General features: G+C 39.1%; 2 protein-coding genes across 2 annotated transcripts in view; both read right to left on the bottom strand.

Annotated features, from left to right (window-relative positions):
• LOC137971223 (sushi, von Willebrand factor type A, EGF and pentraxin domain-containing protein 1-like) overlaps positions 1-23,151 on the bottom strand; it is a 45,214-nt gene extending 22,063 nt beyond the window's left edge. The window contains exons 1-13 of the mRNA XM_068818000.1: positions 22,411-23,151; positions 21,702-21,857; positions 20,079-20,240; positions 17,642-17,833; positions 16,806-16,991; positions 16,232-16,432; positions 15,309-15,566; positions 13,860-14,102; positions 12,739-12,942; positions 11,777-12,340; positions 11,151-11,312; positions 854-1,015; positions 206-367 (exon numbers count right to left, since the gene is read on the bottom strand). Coding sequence (XP_068674101.1) covers positions 206-367; positions 854-1,015; positions 11,151-11,312; positions 11,777-12,340; positions 12,739-12,942; positions 13,860-14,102; positions 15,309-15,566; positions 16,232-16,432; positions 16,806-16,991; positions 17,642-17,833; positions 20,079-20,240; positions 21,702-21,857; positions 22,411-23,116 — 3,358 coding nt within the window. The 5' untranslated portion in view covers positions 23,117-23,151. The remainder of the gene's footprint in view (positions 1-205; positions 368-853; positions 1,016-11,150; positions 11,313-11,776; positions 12,341-12,738; positions 12,943-13,859; positions 14,103-15,308; positions 15,567-16,231; positions 16,433-16,805; positions 16,992-17,641; positions 17,834-20,078; positions 20,241-21,701; positions 21,858-22,410) is intronic.
• Positions 2,743-7,432, bottom strand: LOC137970477 (uncharacterized). The gene is made up of 3 exons (XM_068816992.1): positions 6,465-7,432; positions 3,478-3,994; positions 2,743-3,036 (listed from the first exon to the last, which is right to left on the bottom strand). Exons 1-3 carry the CDS (start codon positions 7,430-7,432, stop codon positions 2,743-2,745), a joined length of 1,779 nt encoding a protein of 592 aa, XP_068673093.1.
• Positions 23,152-27,082: the final 3,931 nt, after the last annotated feature.

The raw sequence follows: 27,082 nt of genomic DNA, 5'->3' as shown, positions 1-27,082 counted from the left end.
AACTTTCAGGGAATTAAATTTAATTTAAAGGCATGTTGGATAATCCTGTGAGTAAATAGGTTGTGAAATAGAGGAAGCCTAACCTGGTAGCCTCGTGATGTGCGTGGGAGCAAGAATTAAACCACAGCAATAGTAAACGAAAAAAAATATCACTACAGTATGTTTTCTTAGTAGTTAGATGGGAGCGACGTTCAGAGCATCCTACCAACACACATATCTGCTGCATCAGCACCAGGCCCATAAGTAGATTTTTCTGCTGTGCACTCCTCACAAGCCAAGGCTCCCACAGAGTTCTGAAAAGAACCCTTCGCACAAGGAATACAGGGCTCGACACCATTTTCTGAATAAGTACCAGGAGAGCACTTCACTGAAAGAACAAAAATGTTTACAAAAAATGATTCGAGCACGACTTGTGAATAATAAAAAGTGCATCTGTTAACTCGGTCATAAGCTCATTTTCAAAAATACATAAAACACGTGTGACCTAACCCTAAACGCTGTAGTCTGCAGAAAAGAAGCGAAGATGCGCTTATTGACAGTGCTCTCTCTCTCTTCTCAAACAACGATTTTTCAAAAAGTATTTTGGGGCTGATAACCACAAAAACGTAAATAAGTTAATAAATATGATAATGATGTAGCACAGGAAATGGCAATGGTGATGGTAATAGCGATATTTCCTTTTTTACAAACATTGACGTCACATTACTTTTGATATTCAAATTTGCCAACCACGTACGGAACAAAAGAAATCATTTTTCCAACAGCCAATTAGTTTCTGGTTGGCATATTAAAAACAATGGTTGACGTCACGAAAAACACCGCTATAGTAATGATAATGATAATGATAACTTACTTCCGCATTCATCTCGTCCTCCAGCCGCAGGAAGTATTGTGGTTGTACCCGTTGGACAATCAGTACAATTTGTGTTCATCAAACCGGAAGAGTACGTTCCGCTCGGGCAAGAAAAACATTTAGCGAGTCCAGTTGAGGAGAAGTACCCTGCTTTACATTTTTCTGTAACGAAAACAAGTCAGAAAATTTGGAGTGTTCATGGATAGACTGAAACCAAGTCAAGCTCTGTTTAGATTCCCTCTGATCAATTCGATTTATAAATAAAAGTAGACCTGAGATACGATGACATGTTGATCACACACTAACTGGTCTCTGGTTCGGAATTACTTTTGTCTTCTGCAATCCTTTATTCATTTCCTTTTTGTATCCCGAATTCTTATCAGATTGTAATTGCAAACGGAATAGGTAGGAGAGAAATGATTGATAAGGTCCATTGGGGGATTCTCCGAGTATAACCACTGTTTTGATGCATCAATAGGTGGTTGTCACGTTACGTCATGGCCGCCATGTTGGTGGACGAAAACAAAAAATCTCTCCTTAGCTCCTTTTGTTCATTCACCACCAATTGTACATTGCTGCATTGTTACCTGTGTCTCTAGAGATTGGTTGCAAACCACCCACAGGAAAAGGTGTTTTATTGAGACCTTTCGTCCTATCTGAAGCATGGTGAAAATGACTTCAAACTGTAAATTCCGCACTCATGCAGCATTTTTGCCATGAAGTCATGGTTGAGAGCTTTGCTTTTAAAGAGGGTATTCAAACTATATTTATAATATATACTTGCGATGAAATACCCGTCTGCTCTTGCATCTAAACTTACATCGGTTACCAGTCACACGGGCCCCTCAACGACTTTTTTTTCGTTTTTCGAAACTAAATTTGGGTGGACGTCTATCAAATGTTTCCATGACAAATTCGACTACCGCCAAGTGAACAGGGCGATTTTCATGGAAACATGTGTATCGTGTGTCCTTAATGTCTACACGAAGGCGGCTCGAAGGCGTTAGGATCACAACTGGTCCAATTCAAAAATGGCACTGATATCGGGGCGCGTGGTGACAAGTATTCCCGGAATGCTCAAAGATAAAACTCACCGTCCGACTACACCTTCCCTCCACGGGAACTTATTATACTCATCACCAAGGCGCCCCGAGCTCAGTGCCACTTTCGAACCGGACCAGTTGTGATCCTAACGGCTTCGGGTTGCCATTTTAGTTGGTTAACGTACAAGTTCTATGGAGGGTTTAGAGACATTCATGTTCCACTAACCTGCCGTGTTTATTTAGCAACTGGATTCGATTTTTGCCCAAAAAACTGTGCTAGTTGAGGGTGGATCGGAGCCCCGACGCTGCCGTCAGCCTTCTACCTTGCCACTACATTATGAAGGAAAGGTCAAGGCGACTATTTTCCCAAAAAAATTGTTTATATATTAAGGACAGCAACAACTCGCCACATGGTAAGTTTCATGGATTTTTATTTTCATTTTCTAGCAACTTTCTAGACAGCTAAACTTCGCGTCTTCGCAACATGTGTTCTCTATATTTACTATGAAACCCGTGCGTGACACAAACAGTGAGCCTGGGTTCCCTTTGGAAATACAAACCTCAACGTACAAATTTAAAATCAAAAAAATCTATTGCTTTTGCTCATTTGCATTAGATGCGGCACATGTAAAATGCGACGTTTTAAATGGGCCTTACTGTAGAAGCAAGAGGTTCATTTAAATTAAGCGCATTAACAGTGACTAGTGTTAATGTTTTGGGTACTTGCCCGATAACACTACAACTGATAACGCAACAAGGGTAACACTATTCTCAGAATGTTGAACTCGAGTGTCGTGTTGTTGTTTATCGCTTTACCCGCCTCTATACAAATTGTCAAATGCTATATCACCACATTCCATCCTTTGTATGATGGTAATGATAAACCCATGGTGAACGTTTTCGTTCTATTTCAAGACCACCCTTGACAGCCCTGTCAATTAAGTCCCAGTCCTCTGCTCCCCACGTTATCTTGTTCCTGAAATCCTCTGAGAATCCACCGAATGTTTTCCAGTCCTTTTTATGCATTGCTATTGTTCCAAAGCTGTAGTGGTACCAGTGACCCTTGGGTGTGCTGCTGCTCCCACTACAGTTTAGGAAAACAATGTAGGGAGCGTAAACTGTCTTGCCGCCCAAACATTGCTAAAATGAAAATATAATATTCAAGTATTAATACAATAATTATCAAATTATTGAAAAAATACGCGAAGCCCTTAAACGTACGCTTTCAACTGACCAGATTTCATAAAGGTTAGCTATTCAAGTCACAGTATAATGTCGTAAAAGTTTGTTTGACGGCACAAATAAAAGAATGGACAAATTTCTATTTCCGAGCCTGCGAGGAGAGAAACGGCCGCCGGAAATACGTCTGCGTTCGCAGCTACTATCTGCGTTGTCCAGCATTTTTTTGGTAATATATCCACAAAGACTGGGGATTCATTTGATGAATAACCTTAACTAAACTTTACCCCAAATGATTTGTAGAAAGGAACTCTGTAGATGAACTTAAACAAAAACAAAGTGAGTCGGTTATGAGGATTAAGGGTTTAAGGTGTGTCCGGGGCCTTCTCAGCCCATACGTACCTTGCGTATTTCGTTAATAAACCGACTTCCAATGTCAAGATGTAAGTCTAAGGTGACAACAATGGCGCTAGGGTCCTTTATTGAGTTTATGGCTTCCGTAAAAGAAATTGTGCGCGAATAGTTTCCAGACTTCGTGATATAATGATAGTTCTTCAGGCTAGATCTTTGGAAAACATTTGTCAAGTTAACATCCGGGCTTTCAAAATCGAATACAACCACGTGTAAATGTTCATCTCTTGATTCTTGAATGATCTTCTCCACGTTCTTGATAAAGTGGTGAATCCACCGGCCAAGGTTCTTGGCCGTCACGATGAGATAGACATCCGCAGTCCTATTCCATTGCAGGCCCACGGGATAACACAAGCTCGTCCCATTTGGTTGAAACACGTACTCTGCCAAAATATACTTTTTGTCAGTTAAGACATCTGAGACAACAACCTCGAGAAAGTATCGCACTGCTCCTTTCTTACGGTCTTCTTTTTTCTCTACACGTCTGATGGACAACAAGCTGTATCTCCTACAAGGAGAAAAGATGAAATACGATCAATCTTGCGGAGCTTCGATCAAGGGTCTCGTCATAGCTGAGAAATTATGAAACCCCTTGACATTTTCATAACACCTATAATGGTCTTCTTTTTCTTAAATATCAGGTTTTAAAGCTGTCGCTGTTTTCTTGAAAACTGCCTTTACTTTCATTTCCATAAATCAGAAAATCAGATAATCAGAATTCAGGGCTCCATTTAAACTACTGTAGCTCTGCTAAATTGGATATCGCAGGATAAATATTGAATTAAATAAAATAGAATGAAAAAATGGACAAAACCTTTTTCTAATCAAGTTACTACACAGGCACCCCAAGCTCAGTGTGAGGGAAAGCCAACCAAAAATATAAGGATTTGTATGGGAATCCCGATAAAAGTCCGGAGAAGATAAATTTTATGAAAAAATTATAGATTATAAAGCCTAACCTTATTGCCATTGTGGGCGGCGTCCTTCCTGTTTTTTTTTTTTTTTTCAGATTCGACGCGGATTGAGCCATAACTGAACACTGGAGCCCACAAAACTGAGTCAAATATTCCTGGTTAAAATGTTCCCACGCTTACAATTACACCGTAGAATTCAAAAGCAAAGGTTTTTCTTTCATTTCAGTCCACTAGCTGCGCAATCGAAGCCCTGCCAGCGACGTCAGGTGGCTGTTAGTAGGGAGTTTAAGCATACGAAGTTTTTGAGCCACGGACGGCAACCGGAGGTGAGCTGTTTTTCATTTTAACTTGTCTTGTCACTAACACCTTTACATTGCTAAGTATCTTTCCTCCATTAGAGATGATTAGGTTAAAAATCTGCGAGACAGTACTGTTCTGGCATGCGAAATGTTCATTTCCGATTGCCGTCCGCGGCTCAAGAACGTCGCGTCCTTAAACTCCCAAGTGTCTTAAACGAAACGATAAAACGATGGAAAAGATCATCTTTCACTTTGAACACCACACGGTGACCGTTGAGTTCGGTTTGGCAACGAGTCTTTGTTTGTGGCTTGGTAACGAATCGTTGTTTCCCTTTGTTTGGTAACGTCGTCAAGGACAGAGATTCTAAAAGCTTAGCTTTTAGAATCTCTGTACGGTGGCCAATTTACATTATCAACTCCGTTGATAAAACCAAATTTTTGTATACAGGGCTTCGATTGCCCGGCTAGCGGATTGAAATAAAAGAAAAACCTTTGCCCTTGAATTCAACGGCGAAATTGTAAGCCTAGGAACATTTAAATTATGCAGGAATATTTGAGTTAATTTGTCAGGCTCCTGAGAATTCAGTGCTCAGCCTTGGTATTTTACTATAACCGTTGACAGCCAAGGAACTGAAAATGGCTCAATTCGCGTCGAATCTTGAAAAAAACCACACAGGAAGGAAGGCTTTTTAATTGAAAATTTTTCGTAAAATTATCTTCTTGGTCTTTTGTCCGAATTCCCATACAAATACTTATATTTTTGTTGGCTGTTCCTCACACTTAGCTTGGGGCGCCTGTGGTTACTCGCCCACGAAAGAAGATTTTTCAATCTCATTGAAAATAAATCCATTGCGATGGCCTGCCTTCCTTATGTTCGTGGTGTCACAGAACCCCTTACAGATTTTCTTCGAAAGAATGTAATTAACGTTTTTAATAGACCTCACAAGACTTTAAAACAAAAACTTCAAACCATTGTGGTGTATAAAATCCCTTGCGCCGATTTTTCCTGGAGCTACATTGGTGAGACTGGAAGAAGTTTTTCAACGAGGAAAAAGGAACACATTCGAAATGTAAAACTATGGAAAACTGGCTCTAATATTGCAGCTCACGCTTGGCGTAACAATCACTCGATTAATTTCAACAATGCCAGAGTAATTGACAAGGGAAACTTCCGAATCCGAGAAACTTTGGAATCTTGTCACACCGCTAACACTAATGAAGCCGACAATAACTACAAGCCTTCGCTAAAACAATACACTATTATTTTAGATTAGCGCATTTTTCCCTTTTACCGTTTTTACAATTTTTTTTTCACATATATTTCCATCTCGCGCATTTACAGCAGTCTGAAAGCCGAAAGCTTACGTTTTTTAAAATTTTTAACCCGAGAACGCTTTTTTACATGAATATGTCTCCAATACCTGATTACTCTTCTATTTTTAATCAACATTTATTGGGTTAATTAATAACCCAAACACCTCAAAAACCGGCGAGTGTCATATTTGAAAAGCTGAGGTTCTGTCTTGCCAGTAAAAAATCTAACATAACTAAGGGCATAGAGGGAAAGAATTTGATATCCCACAGCATTATAGACAAATGCGAGTCAACGCGGCCTTGTTGTTGTTTTCATGGAGCACAAAATCCACAGTCCTGCAATATGGTCCTACAGTATGGTCCGGGATGGTGTTTCAAATCTACGCGGCTAGCTAATGCCTCGATCACCTCAGCGGATAAGTATTTAAACAACAGGAATTTGCAAACTTACCCAAAGTAGTTCAGTTCAATTGCTTCCATGTATCTGTACACAATTGACCATGCTTCTTCTTCATCCAAAGAGAATTCATAATAAAGATTGAAACTTCTCTTCAATCGCATGATACCATCGACAACCGGAAAGGGGTAAATGTACGTTCTCTGTATGTGACGTCTAACTCCGTCAAACTGTTTGAAACCTTGCAGTCGAGACTCTGTCAGGACATAACTCGGTTGATATTCGCAGTATGGCAATGCCTTATTTACCGCTGTGTGTTCTAAAAAAGGTATCCTTTCTGGATCTATTCTCATGTGTTTATTATTGTTACCATGTTTTAGCTTTGAGATACAAGAAAGTGCCATTGGTAAATCATCGTCAAATACCTTATACTTTGCCATTTTTATGTCATTTGTAAACAGCGACAACTCGTGTCCAGTGATGACTTCAAAGTTAGCCTCTTGAGGTCGTTTCCATGTAACCTGAAGAAAATTGTCCGTTTCGTTCGGTGTACCTAAGGCATACAGTATCTCAATGTAATACCTGGCTCTTGCTTCCAAGAGAATCCCGGATGAAATCTGTGTCTTAAAGGAATTGAACTCCCATTTATAGATTTCAGATTTTTTACGTAAAGGCGTAACAGATGCGATCTGTATTGCTGTTCTCCAGTTCTCACTTCCGCTAAGCCAAACTTCAGCAAAACCGTTCGACGCCACGCCAAAGTGATATTCACCAGTTGTGCTTGGAATCAAAAAACCGAGCAAGCGATGAGCATCCGTGGCTGCATATATTGGTTCTTTGATTTCTGTTTTGTATATTACATGGCGCTGATCCGGCGCCTTGGGAAAAACTGGAAAATTGCAAAGCGTTTCAATTTTCCTTACGCAGTTCTTTTGCCATAGGTGATGATTTAGTCCTCTCAATAAATGGTGAGCGTCCTGTAGTGACTCTTGAAGTGAAATCCTTTGCAGTGAAGCATGCATAGATGACTCGACCGTTGTACTAACAGAGAGACATTCATACTGACTGAAAACGCAGATATGACTTACAATCAAAAAAGCCGCAAACGAAAGAGACGCAAAGGTCAGTCCTAATTTTATGGTTCGCAGCCTCATACTGAAGTGCTACGACTGAAAAATTCGATGACAACACATCCTTGAAAAAGTGGGATAACGTAACTAATCAGTTTTGAATATTCATCTATCTTAAGAATAATTTCATGGAACAGTGATAACCACGAAACACAATGATATTAGTCATATTTAAGAGAAGTCTTAAAAGAAATTGAGCGAACCAGAACCAAAACAACACGATTTTCAAGTGGCAATGAAAAAGAACTACTTTTTTTTTTCGGTCAGTTTTACCGTGGTTTGCTTTCATGATAAAGTCGAGCACACTAAGTCGATCGTGCATATTTTTATTTGTTTTTCCTTAAGGTGTGAGCTTATTGTCATTATTGTCGTGTAGAAGGGACCAAGTTCCTGAACCCTGAATGAGTGCACAAACAAGTCCTCTTTGAATTGTCCAGAACACGAAGTGGAAACCTACAGTGGTAAATAATTGTTCTCAAATACAGGCAATTTGCCCTCTTCATTGCTTGCTTAAAATTTCGTAGGAGAGGTTTTGCATTTAATAACTGGCTTAAGGTGTTTTGAATGGGGACAGCTATTCTTAGAGTTATTTTCATAGAGATAATTATGTCCTAGTCGATCCTAGAGTTAAAGTTAAGTCTCCAAAATCCTGAATTCAAGATTTTGGAAGCCAACATTCATAAAAGCTAAACTTTTGTTTAGGCCTAATTAGGCCTAAGGTTAGCTTTTATGCATGTTTAGGATACTTTTTGTATTTCTAAATTCAGGATTTAGGCCTTCCAAAATCTTGAATTCAGGATTTTGGAAACTGAACTCTAACTCTACGACATAACTCTATGAAAATAACTCTACTGCTAGTCAACCTGGTTTTGAATACAACAAAAAGAATGAGGACATTACTGAAATAAACAGCTCAAATTAGCATGATGGCGTAGGCGTTTTCCCAAAGGACAGGCTGTTTTTTTGTGCCAGGATTAATTGCGGTTCTGGAATTATTAGAATATAAACAAAGAGCACGTTTCAAGCCCGGTCCACACGTATAAGGATATTCTTGAATCCGCAACTTTTTCTTTCCGGATACGCCTTCCGTCCACACGTATCCAGCGAATTCACTGGCGACTTCGGAACTTTTAAAATACGCTCCCCAGAAGGGATGTTTTTGAGTCCGATATGAATCCGGAACCGTGTGGACACCATATCCGGATATTTTTTTATCCGCGGTTGACGTATCAAGATCGAACCAAGTTTCTTACCGTGAAATCAATTCTCAAGATGGCTGCCGAGGGCTTCATGGCGCATGCTCTGTTACCTCTATTTCCTTGAAGATTCTGAGTACTAGAGTTAATTTGGATACGTTTCGGATAAGTGTGGACTGGCAAATTCGATTTGAATACGCTACGCGTGGCTGGAAATATTTTTGAATCTGGAAAGAAAAAGTTGCGGATTCAAAAATATCCGGATACGTGTGGACGGGGCCTCAAAGATCACGGTCGAAGGTTAAAAAAAGGATTTTTTTTGATCCAATTTCTTAATACTTCAGCGCACTGACTACAGAAAAAGAGTAATATGGGTCATTTTTCAAAGAGCGAGAAAGAGAGAGAAAGAGAACATTGCGGTAGCGTGCTATTGCAGCTAAGACCATTCACGTCCTCAAACAAAACTTTTAAAGTGCCCTTGTAATAAAAAAAAAATCACTTCCTGAAGCCCGAAACTCCCGTGCTGCGATTATATGGAAACCTCTCTCTTAGCGATCGTCTGCGATCTGCGATTCGCGATCGTCTGCGATCATATGGAAACCAGCCTTAATTCTGCGGCGTACACACACATTGCATTCTTAAACTGGTGAGTCTTTGACGTCATTTTCTCCTTGATTCAGCTTTCTCAAAATCTTCAAGTTAGTAATGGCGGACCATTAAAAAGGAAAATTTCAGTTAGAATAAACAGGTTTCTTTTTTTTAACTAATGCTTAAAACTTTGGTCGCTTAGTGTTAAGTTAAAATAGATTTGAAATCCAAAGAAGAATAAGGCCCGTTTCAAACGTCGAACTTTACACGTGCCGAATCTAATGGAAATGAGCGAAAACAATAGATTTCTCTCATTTGCATTAGATTCGGCACATGTAAAGTTCGACGTTTGAAACGGTTCTTATCCTCTGGATAACGTTATCCGACCTTTGAACAACTGAAAGCCTATTATACGTTTATTGCTGAGGTCATGGATTCAAATCCCATTCAGTTTAAGTCTCAAATTTTCAGGCTTTCCTTTCGGTACTTCTTAAATAAGACTCACATCTTCACCGTGATGATCCAAGAATGTTAACATACTTCTTTCAACACTTCATATATATGTCAGATTTATACTGTAATGTGTTCAATTTTCTCTCAAGCTTTCCTTTCGGTAACGTCTAGGACATTTCCATTGTTCACATAACCCACTAATTTTTTCTTAAATTATACCGGTGCAACTGAGCTATGAAGCCACCGTGACTGATTTGGGAGCAGCTGGTCAATTTTGGAGCGGAAAAATTGTCACAAGATGTCTTGGTTATGTTATAAAACAAATATTAAGCGGTTCAACGTGTACTATCAAGTTATAGTTGCACTTGAGAGGTTTGCTAAGCACTAAAGAAGATAGATTCCACTCGGCTATGGCCTAGTGCGACGCATGCTTCTTTCCTGCTTAGCAACTTTCCGAGTGCAACTATAACTTGATAGTACACGCTAAACAGTTTACTCCACTCCAGTCAACTCTCTCGTAAGCGTACACCATCGGGAATCCGAAAAAGCATCCGTTAGTAGAGCTGTCCGCTTACGAGAATTATTCCCATAGCGTAACGCTACAAATACATGTTGGACTCTTGTTCATGTCAAACGAACGGATTTCTTGCTTTCCCCCGGATAATAAAAGATTTTAGGGGTGCCTTTTTCAGTCGAGCGTTTGCTTTAACTCACACACAGCATTCACGTAAAGCATATATCAATTTTAGTATCATAGTATTGGAATAGCTCTTAATTAGCTTCCTTCATTCAGTGTAATGTAGCCTTCGCCACAGTATACAAAAATTTGGTTTTATCAACGGAGTTGATAATGTAAATTGGCCACCGTACAGAGATTCTGAAAGCTGACGTTTCGAGCGTTAGCCCTTCGTCAGAGGATTCGCTCTGACGAAGGGCTAACGCTCGAAACGTCAGCTTTTAGAATCTCTGTACGGTGGCCAATTTACATTATCAACTCCGTTGATAAAACCAAATTTTTGTATACTACTTCCCCACCGACGCAGCACCACAGTTTCTTTAGAAACTACCCCTTCATTCCTTCGCCATAGTAGTTTTGTAATATCTATAGTTTGTATTTTGATTTCTGTTGCTGATGTCTGATACCCTTTATCGCAGTAAAATAGAGTTTTGACACCAGTTCCTACATTATCCTATCCTATGCTATGCTAAAATCATCATATTTATCACTGAATAGCACCAGATGCTAGTTATTGAAGTATGGGAGGAAACGGGGGTTGTTTTACCACCAAATCTGTCTGAAATGCTTTAAAACTGTGCAAAAATGCTTAAATCACGACAAAAATTGCAGTGACATAAAAAGGATAATTTCGTACCTATACAAGAAGTAAAATTCTTGGTATCGTTGCCAATGGTCCATGTTCCCTCTGGGCACTGAAGACATTCAAATCTTCCTTCCTGATTCTGATAGCTTCCTGGTGAACATCGGATACATTTTTCTTGCAAGGAGTCATAGTACGATCCTTTTGGGCAGCGGACTACCAGAAAACAACATATATGTATTACTAAATTTAAGGGGTAAAGCGTGATGCTGAAACAGGTTAATAAATCAAACTGAAGCGTATGTGTGGCTCAACTTCAAGATATCAACCACTGACTGACTGCCAACAGTCTCAACATTTGCAGAATTGACGTTGGTTTGTTGTTCCTGTAAATACTCACTCCAAACCTAGAAATCGGTCAAAAGATAAGTTCGCGTGGGGTATTAGCAATCAACTTTGTTCCCAGGGTCTCTCTGTTTTCCTTCATCTGGAGCGAGGAAGAGACCGAAAAAATGAAGATTTTGGTAACTAGGTGACCTCTGTCCGCCATTTCAATAATGAAAATAATAATAATAACAATAATAATAATGATAATATTGATGATGATGATGATGATAATGACAGCAATGTTCCTTTCAAAGCACTATGAAATGGAATTTTCACCGACCAAGAAAACTTACTACATTTTTCTATCTGTCCAGAATCCTTATTGCACTGGCACAGGGTGTGAGGTTTGGTTAAACCATCGCAACCGGATTCCAGTGAGTCGCACTTTCCAACTACTGCACCGGATTCAGAGCAGTACGCCTCAGCATCGCTCAGCGAGTACCTTTGATATTCAAGATCAGTTGACGAACGAAGTGACCTCCAATCGAAGGACTTTGCTTGTTGATCCATTAGAGGTTTGGCATTATTGTCCAGAATCTGTTCCAGTTGTGACACGGTCTGAGAAACACTGCCTGATTGCTGTTGTGCTACGATATCAACTTTAACATAAACCTCGCGGACGACGCTACGACGGCGCCGTTTAGCCGCGTTAGTAGAGCCACAGTAAACATTAACGTTTCCAACGTGACACTCCATGGGATGATTTTTGCAAAGAGATGCTGGGACAAATTGAGCGTTCAGTAAAGTGATGAAGTTAAGTTTGATTTGATCCTGTGCTTCTTGTGAGTTGCAGTCACCGGAGTAGTAGAAGAACTGCGGGATAAAAGCCATACGAGCTTTGCCGGGTGTGTAGCGGACTAAGACAGACAAACGCCTTTAGTATGTTATTGGTAAACGTCTGCCCATATATTGTTGTTACAGTATATTTTTGTATTACTTTGAGGCAAACATTTAATGTGAAAAATCTCCTTCTAACTCGTAACGGGCTCAGAGACAGAAATTCTCCTTTCGCACGTAAAACAATTTTATTCCGATACGACATTGCAACTCAACCCCCCACCCTTCAGAGTAACTCTAGTTCACCGTCACGTGTTACCCTCTTAAAATAAGGACCTTTACCTTAAGCACATCTTATCTAACGCATCCTTAATAATTCTTTTTGAACTTTTGAAAGGAAAGGCGACAGATAAGACGGATTTTGTATAGGTTAATGAAATAAGCGAAAGAAAGTAATGGTTATACGAGAATTACTCACCAGAGCAATCCGGCCATGGTGGTGGTGTACCTACAGGGCCAAAAACTGTCCATATTCCGTTAGCACATACATATGTGATGGCAGGTGGAAAGGCGAAGTCATATTGGTCATTACAACTCACTTGACAGAATCGATCGCTGACTCCAAACGCGTTGCAAGCTAAAGCTCCATTTACAGGAGCTGGATACATTTGGCATGACTTAGCTGCAAAGAGAGCCATTATAGAATGAATAAAGGAAGCTTTCAACCTCATTCAAATTTAAATTCTTCAAAGAGACAGTATCCTTTTTCTGGAGCATGTGTCATTATTTGAAAATGTTGTTGAATAATATCTTAATACACTTTATGCTTTCCACGATTTTAAGAGCCGCGGTGGCACTTAACTACATAAAGACAATGGTTGCTAAGGAAGCTTTTTAATCAAGAGCCCTACAAAAAGGTTGTATGGACGGTTCTTTGAAGTAACTTTTCCGATGGAAATCTGAAATCACTTCAATCAGAAGACGCATGGGAAACTAGTCCCAGTCCTCTGCCGTGCGTTTCACAGTAAAACGTGTATCCGTTATTTCATCAGATAAGAACCGTCCCGTACTCAAGCTTAGTGTACACGTTGCCCTAAACAATGATATTTTATTATATATTGTAATATTATGAACATATAGGTGTTTTTGCGCAATGAACCGCAATGTAGTAGGGTCTGTTGGCCAAATCTTTGCCTCACTGTTAGTTTAGACTTTCCGCCGAAATCCTTTAGTTTTACGAGGACAGCGTTTTTTGTAGCTTTTTCTTTTGTGCAATCGATGTTTACCACGTGTGGTGAAGGCGAAGTGTACTGGTTTTCTGTCCTAATTGCAGTCACTTGTTCACGATAAAGTTGAGTGAATTCACACATGCAGTACTGTTATACGTAGAGTTAGCAATGCAATCGTTCATCAATAAACATCCAATCCTGGTGGCTCATATCATTACTAATTATTGCCGAATCATTTGTAAGGTGCAAAAAATTTCTTCAATTTTTCCTGAGTTAGTGAAACTCACGTAAAACGAAAAAGAAGACTGTTTTGGATTACACTTCGTACATTGAGGTTTCTACAAAAGCGACAAGGACATAACTTATCTACCTTTAACTTCGACCATGAATGCACAGCTGTTGTTAACGTTCCCAGACTGGTCCTTTGCCACGTAATACACGAACACCTGTCCTATGGGGAAGGTTTCCCCAGAATTCTTGTTGTGTTCAATAACTGGAGGAACGTTAGAGTTATCTAAAAATTGTGGAATCGTCCATTGTACCCTCTCTGATGCTTGCTCTGTCACAACTATTTTATCTTCAGGACATGATGTATAGTAAGGTGCTTCTTTATCTGTTGTAAAAGTACAATTACAAATCTCATCACGTTACTTGTAAAGCCTGTAAGCATCACATTTATTAGTCACTGCAACTTCGATGATAAATGATAAATTCTACTACAAGGAGTACTAAAAGGCTTGTCGATTCAGTTGATTATACACCACAAGAAAAGCAATAGCTCAGCTAACGATAAAAACCGGTGACGAAAAACATCCCTGCTCAATTACCAATCGACTACCAATGGTATTCTTGCAGTTGTTTAGTTGTAAGAAAGGTGCTGTTTGGTACCTCTTTTATGTAATTTTCATTGTGAAATTTGCGCGAAAACGTACTCTTTTCGACCTCCTCATGTCCTCGATAAGACCAAGTAGTATCACCCAACTAGTCGACTAATGCAAATCCTGCATTTTGATTGGCTACGCTACTAGGGGACTATTAGTAATAGTCCTCGAGTAGCGAAAAGGGTGACGCTTTCTTTCGTTTTATTCCCAAATAAATATCTCTTCAACTTGCATTTGAAAACAAGCGAAAAGAGTTTGACACAACGTTTCGATGACTCCATGTCATCATTTTCAAGTGAAAAAAGAAAAAAACGTTTGTCAAACTCTTTTCGCTTGTTTTTATCATTAGATGTTTAACTAAATCTAATTTTATTCGGAACTTGCATTTGCTAACTTTATTATTGCCTTTTCTGTCCGACTAGTTGGGTGATACTAAAACAATTAGACCCTTCGCCCTCAAGGGCCACGGGTCAATAGCCCATTCGGCTTCGCCTCATGGGCTATTGACCCGTATTGCGGGATACGGGTCTAGTTGTTAAGTAGCGCGACCGTTTTGCAAGGAAAACCGCTAATCAAAAGTACCCTTTCTCGAATCCTTTCCAAAAAAACGCCAAAATGCTAAATCTCAAAAATCTGGATTTGGATTGGGTCTGAAGAATCCACCCGTGTGGATTTATTTTGGAGTTCTTCAAAAAACGCAAAATTCATTTTTGCATTTAGATTTAGATTAATGGAGCGTTTCTTTTTCGCGCACTTGTTTTAGAAAGGATACAATAAGTTGGGATACGGCTAATTCAAATAACATAGAAAAAACACCAATGAACCGCCAGTAGGTTTGATTTCTGTCTATCAAAGGAAAACATATGCATTGAGTAATCTCTATCGTTGGATTATACTGCTCCACAACACTATTTCATGAACAACATGAGGTTACTGACCCAACACCTCCACTTCAAATTGACAGCTGGCTGTTAATCCGGTGCCGTCTCTGACTGTATACTGGACATAGTATTTGCCGATCAGAAACCTTTCTCCTGACTTGTGGGTACTGGTTACGGTAACATCGGCCAGAGGATCCACTCCAATTGAATTGTCATGGTATGTGGGCTCTACCCACGTGATTACTGCATGATCTTGATAAAGTGTGTTATTTGTTCTTATGTTCCCTGGGCAAGTAATGTTGGGTGGTTGACTGTCTACAGAATCAAATAAAGGGTGGTCATTTACAGCGTTTATTAATACCTCTGTAAAGCATGCCTCATTCATTACTGAAGAACTATAAAATGGAGATGTATCATTCAGTACAGTTGACTTATAATAAAATGAAAGGTACAACCTATTTAGCCAATGGTCAGTATTTTTTGGTTGTACCCTGGCCACCGGTATATATTATTGACCTGGTAGAAGCCGGCCAACAAAGAAGACGTGTTCCGAGTGAGCGGAGTCGTATGCGGGAGTGCGTCTGAGTCACAAGGCGATCCGAACGATACCGTCTACTTTCATATGACTCCCTCGCTTACGTTCTGACAAAATCTTGTATTTTACTGGGTCTGATAGAGAAACGAAAGAGACAAGACCGATCAGGTTCACTTTCTCGTTTATTATGACGTTATCATCACGGTGTTCTTTCCCTTTTGCTTGCGAGTTTAAATATATGATTTCACTTGATTGACGAATGCGACTCATTCGGAGTTAACCCCACTCCTCTTGAGACATCCAGAACAGTCCAAGGTAACCGTTGAAAATTGACATATTTTATCGCTCACATTTATCAGTCATCACAAGTTTAACGTAACATACTACGATTTGGACATATAAATAGAAGATTAATGAAACTGAAAGGCAAAGAAAATAGACTAACCGACACAAGGCTTGTATTCTCCAGTCCAATTGCCGTCCTTTTGACAGAATCGTAGCAATGATCTCCCCAGTGTTCCCTTGAAAACGTAACCTTTCGGGCACTTGAATTCGCATTGTGAATAAAATTGTAACTCTTGAGTGACGCATTCAGGGGGTTCCACTTGGCTGAGTGATATCGAGTTTAGTTTTGGACACTTAACCGCTGCAAGGCACATTGAAATTTCTTTACACATGAATGGCGCAATCACATCATCTGCAAACTGTTCTATTCAATTTACTTATGAGATCAGGTTAAGTAAATGGAAAACATCAGTAAACCGGTCGTTACACTAGAGAAAGTACAAAGAAGTACTTCTAGTAACCCTTATCATGAAAGAAGCTCCTTTAGAATTAATGTACTAATATTGTTGTTGAGTTAGGTTTTTGGCAAACTAATGTGCATGGTATGAAAAACACTGGCTTCGACTCCACGGCTGTCAGTTTAGATTTATTTTTATCGTCCAAACGGGAAATCCTTTAGGCAGAAACAACAAACAAGCATAAACAAATCATTCACCGCCTGCAGTGAAACTTACGTTCACAAATTGTATCAGATCCTGACCAAGTCTTGTCTTGTTGACAAGTTCGCACAGGGCTCCCATGCAGAATATACCCGTAATTACAGCGGTAGGTGCATGAGGTTTGGTATGAAAAGTCATTCTTTGTGCACGTTCCAATCGTTGGGTTGGCGTTAGAAACTACAGTCGGTGGGCAAACGATTTCTGTAAAAAAGATAAAATTTCTTGGGTGTCGTTCGCAGACAAACACTCACAAACTTTATTCGTGTAGGCTAGACTAAGCAAAAAATTGCTTTTCGTAATTGAATGGGGCACAACTACTTGCAGGCAACTCCAGAAATCAATTGAAACGCGAGTGGATGGAACTGACGATAAAACATTGCAGAGGCTTTTTTTTTCTATAATTGGTCAAAAACACAGACCTTGTAAAGATATGTCATACCGCCACCTTATACTGTGGAAAAGAAAGAGGGTTAAGAAATGACTGTGGCCTAGGCCGTATACGTAACCGATCAGGAAAAGATGTCAAATGAAACAAATACTTATTTTCTCCAAAAAAAGTAAAATGGAACAAAGGATGTGTGGAACATACTCATATAAGGCCTGAGGGGTAAAGTTGGATTTTCGGATGATTGAATTACTGTAGGAAATCATGAATTCTTGCAAAATTAAGACAGTTTTTTGGAAGAAAACTGTTCAGGGCTTTTATCCTGTAGTTCCTTTCGCCTGAGCTTGTTTTTCTGTCTTTATACACATTGAAATTAAAATTCTCCGGGTTTTGTCCAAACACATGCAGTACTCCGCTGGTACCACTTAGCACGTAAATAGCAATATAACCTTCTGTTACAGCTTACTATTGCAAAAGACGTCACTTCCACTCCATATTGGAACGTTCAAAGCACTTATCAGACATGTCCTCTTTCCATTTCCAGTCAGCTCGTAGCCTGTTTTACAAATAACTTCACAACGTGACAGGTAATTTCTATTGCAATTGCCACCCTTCAGCAACGCGTTCGTCGGGACTGGAAAGTCATCACACTGCCTTACTAGAAAACAAAGCAAATCATAGTAACCCCAAGCTTTATTAAGAAACCATGCAGGTCCTCGGTCGTTTTATGGAATGACGCTCTCGAGCAAGTTGTTACTCCAACAAACACATTTGCACCCCACCACAATGATATAGGGAGATAGTAGTACGGGCTTTAAAAGGAAGTACATAATAGCAAAAACACAATCAAGTTGTCACTATAGTCTACAACCTGGAAGTATATCGGACCAAGAAATAAGCATGAATTAACACCGCTATCAAAGATGATACAGGGAAATAAGAATATCTTGGGGGATTTTTCAGTCTATAGGCCATTGCAGTCCACGGAAAAGGTTAAAGTAAATCCTTAAGCACTCACATATATTGTAAATATTAAGTTCATATTGTTTTGGTAATCAAGGTTTAATTAATAAGAGCCACGGTTCAGGTAAAAGTTACAGGAGGAATGATTCGTATCAGAGAACAATAAGAACTTAATAATATATGTAAAGACTGGAATATGAATTATCAAATTCGCTTAGTTCATCTAAATTTATTACCGCTTAATTACTGGCTTGAGTACCTAGACCTTCTTTTCTTTTATATATGTAAATTAGGGATTATTCAGTTAAACTAAGGGCGCGTTCGATTGACCGTATTCCGGAATAGGAAGACATGGAATAGAAGTTAGAAATCCTTCGTTTTTGCGGGGATTCACATTAATACTGTCAAACATCTGCTAAAATGCAATTTTAAACATAGCATACATAGTTTTTAAATCATCACTCCACATATTCTTATTCCGGAATAGGGTCAATCGAACGCACCCTAAAATTATGTTAAGTACTGTAACAGCAAATCACGTCGTGGTTCCTCCGGACTTTATCTAACAACAGCTTATTTTAGAACTTCACTTTTTAGGGATTCGTTTTTTATTAGACTTTCCAATATTTGGAACGCTGTTCCTGATTTTTTTTTGTATTTTATTGATTTTTTAATTGATTTGAATTTACTTACAAAAACACAATTAAATGCAATTAAAGGCTGATTTAAAGTTACTTACAAAAATACAAATTGCAATATACAAATTAAAGGCTGTGTATAAAGAATCAATTACATGGGTTTTTCACTAACTTCATAGTGTTAGTATATCGTTATTATATTATGTTCATCTAGTCATCAGCTACCCGAAGGAATACAGTTATGTGATACAAATTTCTTCCACTTAACGTGAAAAGTACGTTTACCAATTGATTCAGCAATCGTAGTTTCAATTTGATATATTGAGGCTACTTTTGCGAGGCAAATTTTTAACGTCGCAGGATAACCTTTATTTGAGCAGAAGTAAATATGTTGTTTTGCCTGGATCAGGAAATGGTTGAGTAAATGAAAATCTGCTTGCCTTTTCCAGAGTCCGAAAATTTTGTCAATCTCTGATAACGCTTCGACTTTTATACCAATCATATTAAACAGTTAATTAAATTCTGCCAGAACGTGTTTGAATATTCGCATTCTATTACAGTAAAGGTGTTCAATAGATTCGCTTACTCTTTTACAAAATGTACATAGGAACGAAGGTGCGAAGCCGATTTTGTGGAGAAACTTATTCGTCGCTAAATACCTATGTAACACCTATGTAACACCTTTCCTGATGATATCAAAGCAGAAAGTACTTTGTCTTCTTTTAAAAAGCTAAGCTTAAGTCTTTTCTATGAAGGAGTAGTTTCTGAGGAAACTGTGGTGCTGCGTCTGTGGGGAAGTAGTATACAAAAATTTGGTTTTACCAACGGAGTTGATAACGTAAATTGGCCACCGTACAGAGATTCTAAAAGCTTACTCTTTTATTCGCTCTGACGAAGGGCTGACGCTCGAAACGTCAGCCTTTAGAGTCTCTGTACGGTGGCCAATTTACATTATCAACTCCGTTGATAAAACCAAATTTAAGTCTTTTCTATGTTGTCAGGTTATACCAGATTTTTGATGGAGATGATGTTTGTACTTTAAATTTATCTGTCCTAAATGTCGCAAAGTTAATATTTTATCTGTTTGCTCTTGTTGATATTGTGATACCTTTTTTCATATTTTTTTCATTTTGGACGGGGTTGGGTATTCAATTTTTGAGGGGTCGGGTGTTTGGGTGCAATTACCTTGTAGGGGACTTAGCTAGTGTGCTATTGTATTGAACACCAACCTTAGGGTGAATCTTTAAATAAAAATAAATAAAAAGCATGTGTGGTATGTTTTGGGTTTTCTTCTCTACTTACTTTTGCATTCAACGTGTCCTCCAGGATTCCCTTCGTATCCATCGTTGCACGTGCAGTCTGAGCGTCTATCACTCCCAATAAAGCTATGACGCGAGTTTGCTGGACACGGCATACAAGACTTTTCGTAGCCAATGAAATCTTTATATGTGGAGTAGGGACATACTATAATAGGCGGATAAAAATATAGCTTTAACGCAACAGTGAAAGGTAAGAATTGCCTTAACGTATCTACCCGAAATGCAATAGAATCTGACTCTGAAGGTGTTATTGAAAATTGTGATGATAAACGTTTATTCTGACGTTAGAGTTCTACAAATTAGACGGGAATCAATATACAGTAGGTACGGTAGGAGAACACCAGAGCCAGTGAGCAGGGTTACAGCGACGGTTGCAGCTACGATTAACCCTAATCCTAATCCAGAATCTGTGTTGAGTCAAGTTTATACCATATCCGGCCTAAGAATGTCCAGCCTTGATTAGAATTAAAACGGAAAATTACATACGTAAATTCAGGCATTGAGTCGACATGCTGCAAAATATAGAAATTTGTGAAGCACTTAAGAAAAGAGCTGAGTGATTGAACGTTGATAAACCTGACGAAGGCTGGCATTGGCCAGCCGAAATATTTATCAGTCGTGCAGTAGTCTACTTGATTTTCATAAATATCAGATAAAAAGGTTATTTGACAAGTCCACGAAACTTTTACGAGCGTGTTTGAAATCTCATTGCGCTTAAGAAAAACCAAAACCAACCACTTAATGTACTCTTTTAGGGCTTTCCGCCGATTACATTAATTTTATTCCCAGGGCTTTTCTCCGCTGAAGGTAAAAGGCTAGAAGGCGTACTACTCTGGGCGGAGAAAGACCCTGGGAACTAGGTCTCCCGATTGCCATTTCTTCTATTCTCGTCCCCAGAGCCGCCCGGTCCTTTTAGCCGCCAGAGGCTGAGCATGAGAACCAGTCGGCTCTGGAGACACAGGATTTCATTGGCTAATTTCCAAACAATAAAAATCTAAAACCGAAGTGAAATATCCTGGCGGGAGAACTCCCCCATCAACGCTGGCGCGAAATATCAAAAATGGTAGGCGAAAATTACAAATGCAATACGATGGAGGACTTTGTTGAAGACAGTCGTAGATTTTTTAAGCGTCTGAAGATGCTTTAACCAAACGGTTTTAACTAGAAACTACCCTGTCAACACTTTCGGGAATGAAAACAGCTTCGAATTAACCAAAGTGCTGGAATTTTTATTGGGAAGGAAAGTTTTAGTAGACGATAGTTTCCTTACAAAACTCTGCTCGTGTTTTGTTAAACGAAGTTTGATTAACTGACCCCGCATCAACTCATTCAACAACTAAAATGATGGAGTCACTAACTTCCATCCCCGATTCGAAAACGAACGGCAAAAGCTGAAATATCAAGGATTTTTCATAGACAATGGGCAAGAAAACAATATTTATCTCAGTGCGTCTACATGCAGTTCACGGGAGATATGGGTTCTAAATTAAGGAAACGTAGACTATTACAGAGTATCTATGCTCTCACGATTATAATGGACATTTCAAGACTTCATACATCACCAACGCTGGAAGTTCCAGAATTATGCAACAACTAAAATACTTACGATGACAGTCGCCAACATATCCGCTCCCATAGTAACCTTTTGGGCAAGAACACTTGTATTCCCCACTTAAAAGACCGCATGCACATGTGGCCTTTATGTCACATGATCCACAAAGACTTCTTGTTTGATGGAGTTCCCAGTCTCGCTCAAACGGATCTCGAGAAGAAATATATCAAAAGGGAAGAAATTAGAAATTTAAATCGTCGCACTACATTTACGGCTTTGTTAAAAAACAAAGTCTTATCGTTTAATCGCAATTCTTAGTCACGTGGGCAAACCCTTCATACTTGCCAGCTCATATCTCACTGGTAGATAACTGAACAGCGGTTATTTTTTTCATCTGCTAAGCGAAAAGTTTTGGAAAAGATAATTGCAATGATCAATTTAAACAAGAGTTCGTTCGGATTACGATTGCTCAGCAACAGATTTATTGTGACAAACTTAGGTGTCATTCAATAAGCAGCTGAAAATATGACGTCAACATTTATATTCAAATTTTGTCTTGTTATGGTTTCTACAAATATTGGATGGAAATTGACTCAAACGCGAAGAAATTAAGGGATTTAGCCAAGCCACAAAACACTTTTCAAGTATCAAAGGCAAATTTGTGCCATAAATCCAGATATCATAATCCTAACCCGAACCCTAACCTAGCGAATACACATTTAGACCAAATGGCCAATACTGAAACAATAAATCTGATACTCACCTCCACGGAGGTAATTTGCAAGCTCTCTGAACTGCGAAAAAGAACTGTAATGGAACGCATGGCTGCTGTCTGTAGCAAGCTGCCTCAACACATTCATATTTACTCCGTTCGTTACACCTATGGAGAAAACCTCAATTTTTCCATCTTTCAGCCTTTTGGCAACGGGATATGGATCTCCTCCGCGGTTCCACACTCCGTCTGTAAGAAGAAAGACGGCAGTCTTGACCTGTTTTATGGGCCGCTTCTCGCCACTTAACCTTCCAAAAATAATGTCCTCGGCATACTGAAATGCATCATGCATGTTGGTCAGCCCTGAGCGAAACTTTAAACCCTGAAAACTCTTTTTAAAATTACATTTGTGATTCTGAGCATCGAGATAACTGATATAATTTATATCAATTGTTGCCCTTGTGCCAAATAAAATGACTGAAACTCTTGTTGCTGGCAAACTCACGCGAATGTGGCTAAGTAACGAGTTCACAAACACTTTCTCGTCGTCGAAGCCGATTTTCGATGTTCGGCTGGAAGAGTCCCAGTACCACAAACTTCCCGAGGTATCGAGGAGGAAAATTAAATCTGAAATGGAATCGTTGTGGGTTCTCTGAAAGTTCTCAAGCTCTAGTTGACCTTCAAGCCCTGACGTTCTAGAAAGAAAAAATGTTCCCAGCAAAGTTGACAAGATAAAGCAAGTGCGCAATGGAACCATTTTGGGGCAAACACGAGCGGTCCACGAAGTTTGCGGGTCTCATAGCATTACATCTGATGAAGCAACAATTGGAAATAGCATATGTGCAATTCGCACGATCTTAACAGGTGTGCAAACACAGAAAAATAGTGAAAGCTACTCTTGTAAACACAGCTAATAAATGGAGCCTGTCTTACAAATAATACAGCAAACAATATTGACAAAAAACCTTCCAATTCATAGGTTCAACGTAATACTATCGACTCGAGCAGACGACGAAGCATACATTTCATTCCGCGCTTTCTCTGTAATAACGGCAATACTCTCGGGAAAAAAATCGAATGAACAAACTTCTTAAACTTTCCTTTATGAAAATATACCTTACAGCTGTTCCCTTAAATTTTTGGTTCTTTCTTAACAATTCGTTAAAAGATAGCTTGGGGAAAATGTATAAGCACCAATAAAATAAGCCATCATTAATTATAAGCGTTGTACCGGAATCATACCGCCGTTTGTTTAAATAACAGAAACATGAAAGCGATCCTAATGTGTGAAAACTTGTATAGCTCTTCTCTTGCGCAAGAAGTGCGAATTCATCCAACTTTGCAATGCGACACGCTGTTCAGCAATGCATCACAAATGACCAACTTGAAACGACGCACGGCCGACAGAAGATTATTTTTTTAATATATTAAGTGACTCATCATTTAATCGTCTTTGCGAAGTGTGAAAAATTTACTTTTTGAAAGGAGAGAATGGAAAGGATTGGAAGAAAGGTTTGTATAAGCCAATTCGCAAGAACTGCCCTATGTTGGCAGCGTAATTAACTTTTTCAATTTTTGTCTGTAACGGTTAGTTTTTCCCGCACTGAAAAATTATAGGGAAAAAAATGCACGTTGCTATTTGGAAAATAAAAATAAAAAGTCAGATACGGTGTCTTAGCACGGCTAAATATCTCTTGTTCCGTCATTGGTGTCACACTAGGGACCTTTAACGGCGACGGCAACGAGAACCTCACAAATTTACATATTTAGTGGTCAAAAAAAAAAAGGCCGTGCGCGTGCGTTTGTCACTTTTGTCCATTTCATTGCCATCGCTAGCAAAACAAGAACTTGAGATAGCCAAAATTGAGGATTTATGAAGAACGTCAGCACTTGAGGATAAATTTTCATTTTCTCCCCGAAATTAAGCGCCGTTCTGACTAGTGTTATTTTCGAGGAAATACCACACCCTTGTAATACTAAGAAGGTTGGAATAGTCACGAAGTGATTACAATAACGTGAATTAATAGTTTGCGATGACGTTCTCGTTCCCGTCGCCGTCGTTGTTGCTTAAGCTTAATGAGAAGTTGTGTAGATCAAAACTCAATGGAGGAAATTTGATCGATAGCATCAATACCTGGGCTGTAGGTGTAGTACGCAACAGTGCGGGGATTGTGGACTGGACAATGGATAGAAGAACTAGGAAGATCTTGTCAATGAATGGCTGTCTGCACACCAGGAGTAATGTAGCGAGGCTGTACCTGCCGAGAAAGGAAGGTGACTGACTGATCGGCATCGAGGAGTGTGTAAGAAGGGAGAGCAAATCCCTTCATGGCTACCTTAGAGAGAGCACAGAGTGGATGCTTCAAGCTGCGTTGAAGGAGAAAGTGATTGTTGAAGAAGAGAGTCTGCAGGACTATTAGAGGAGGAGGAAAGACGAGAAAGTTAAAAACTGGAAGGAAAAACCCCTACATGGTGCGTTTGTCCAACAAATATCAGATGAAGCTTGAGAGAAGTCTTGGAGATGGCTCAGGAATGGTTCTTAAAAAAAAGGAGACAGAAGGTTTGATTCTTGCTGCTCAGGAACAAGCTTTAAGAACAAACTCGATCAAGTATAGCATTGATAAGACTTCAGAGACACCACTGTGTAGATTGTGTGGAGATGCCACTGAAACAGTTAATAATAAACTTTATTAAAATCTCCAACAATGGTTTTTCACAACTTACAAAATAAGTATATATAAAAAGTTCCTTTGTGCAAAGCAAAAAGTATAATAAACGGTAATTATAATATAGACATTTGTAAGCGTTTGTTAAAAAGCATTTCCGTATACGATCTTATAAAGACATTCAAATCTTGAATGTTTCTCATGTCATCAGGTAAATTGTTCCAAATTGTAGTAGCTCTACAGACAAAGCTACGCTGACCAGTTGCAGATTTGCACAAACCGATGTTTAATTTAGACTTGTTCCTTGTATTACGTGAGTGAACGTCTGATCGACGGATGAATTTATCACCAAGATATTTAGGTGCTAAACCGTTCATACACTTGAACATCGTCGCGGCATCTTTAAGCTTGACTATAGATTCGACAGGTAACCAGCCTAACTCCTTAAAAATTGGTTAAATATGATCGTACTTCCTTGATGATGCATGTGTGACAATGTGTGCACCACAGGTCAGGACCTTCTGTAGCTTAGACATGTTCTTCTTAGATGTACTACCCCATATACAGGAGCAATAGAAGAGTCTACTAAATACTAGAGCGTTAATTATAATGGTAGAGTCTTCCTGTTTAATGCATATTTCTTGCGATTGATTTGGCTAAGGCTTGCAATACATTTAGAGACTGTCTGTGTTACATGCTCATTAAAGCTTAAACCAAATCGATAACAACACCCAAATCCTTAGCAGTAGGCACCTGCAACAATTCTTTACCAAGAAGCGATGCTTTAAAATTACTTGGACCTTCTCAAGCATACGACGTGTTCCAAATACCAGTAACTTAGTCTTATCGGGATTTATTAAAAGACTGTTTGAACAACACCAGGCAGCGATATTTTTTAGGTCTCAAGCTGGGTCATAGCACTATTATCCTCCTTTAATGGAAATTTTAAATAAAGTTTTGAATCGTCCACATAAGATTCCACAAAGCATACTCTTGGAATGCCAGGAAGGTCATTGATGTAGATGTTAAACAATGTCGGTCAGAGAATGGAGCCTTGCGGAACACCGTGTCCTACTGTACGATCGTCTGATAAATGGGTACCAACGCGAACTGACTGGCATCTGTTCGATAGATAACTTCTAAACCATTCAATAGAATTTTTTGAAACGCCAAGATTGCGTAGTTTACAGGGGTGTGGTGCAGACTATCGAAGGCTCTGGAAAGTAGTAGTAACGGTCTTCCAAAAGTCTTGCTAAATAAATATGAGAAATTAAATACAAAGTGATGAAGTGTTGACAAGCACAAATCACTCACCATCAGAAGATTGTGTATTTCATCAACCGTGAGCGTTTCCATGGAAACGGTCCGTACTACAAAATCCCGACAGAGAAAGTACCAATCAGAGCGCTCAGACTCGTGTAAGACTGGCTTTGCCACATAATAAAGAAATATATTCAAAAAATCAACTTCAGATCCAATCTACGCTTGTTCAATGTAAAAGCGACATATATGATATGAGGATACTGTAGTTACAAAGTCTTTGTATTCCTGAATAATCTGAACTCGAGTTTGCTACCAGACAGATTGTCCCTAGGATGATGCGAGATGAAAGTGACAACTTCCCCAGGTCTGTTTAGAGCTCAACCCAGCTTATTGTTCTCTTTGAAGGGATGATACTTTCTTCCCAAAAAATCCCTTCTGTCGCTTTACTATTCACTTGTTTATCCTTACTTACATCACTGCAACCTACTCTGGGCTTCAACTTATAACACCAATTTACATCGGATCATTCTTTTACAAAAACGCAAATAATTGGCAACAAAGGTTTCCGAGATCCTTCGGATCCGTGCTTTAAGAATTTGAAAATATTAAAGGTCTCGGAGATCAACTCTTTACAAAACGGTATTTTTATGTTCTCGTATTGTAATCATCTACTGCCTTGGACCTTTTACAATCTTTTCACGGCTGGTTTTCTTGTCCATAATTACAACACTTGATTTTCTCAGAACCTTCGACCTATTAAGTCTCGCAAAACATTAAAACAGTTTCGTATTTCT

The sequence above is a fragment of the Montipora foliosa genome, chromosome 9, assembly GCF_036669935.1.
Source record: "Montipora foliosa isolate CH-2021 chromosome 9, ASM3666993v2, whole genome shotgun sequence".
Taxonomy (NCBI): domain Eukaryota; kingdom Metazoa; phylum Cnidaria; class Anthozoa; order Scleractinia; family Acroporidae; genus Montipora; species Montipora foliosa.
The sequence above is the reverse complement of the archived record's forward strand: the minus strand, read 5'-3'. Positions and strand labels throughout refer to the sequence as shown.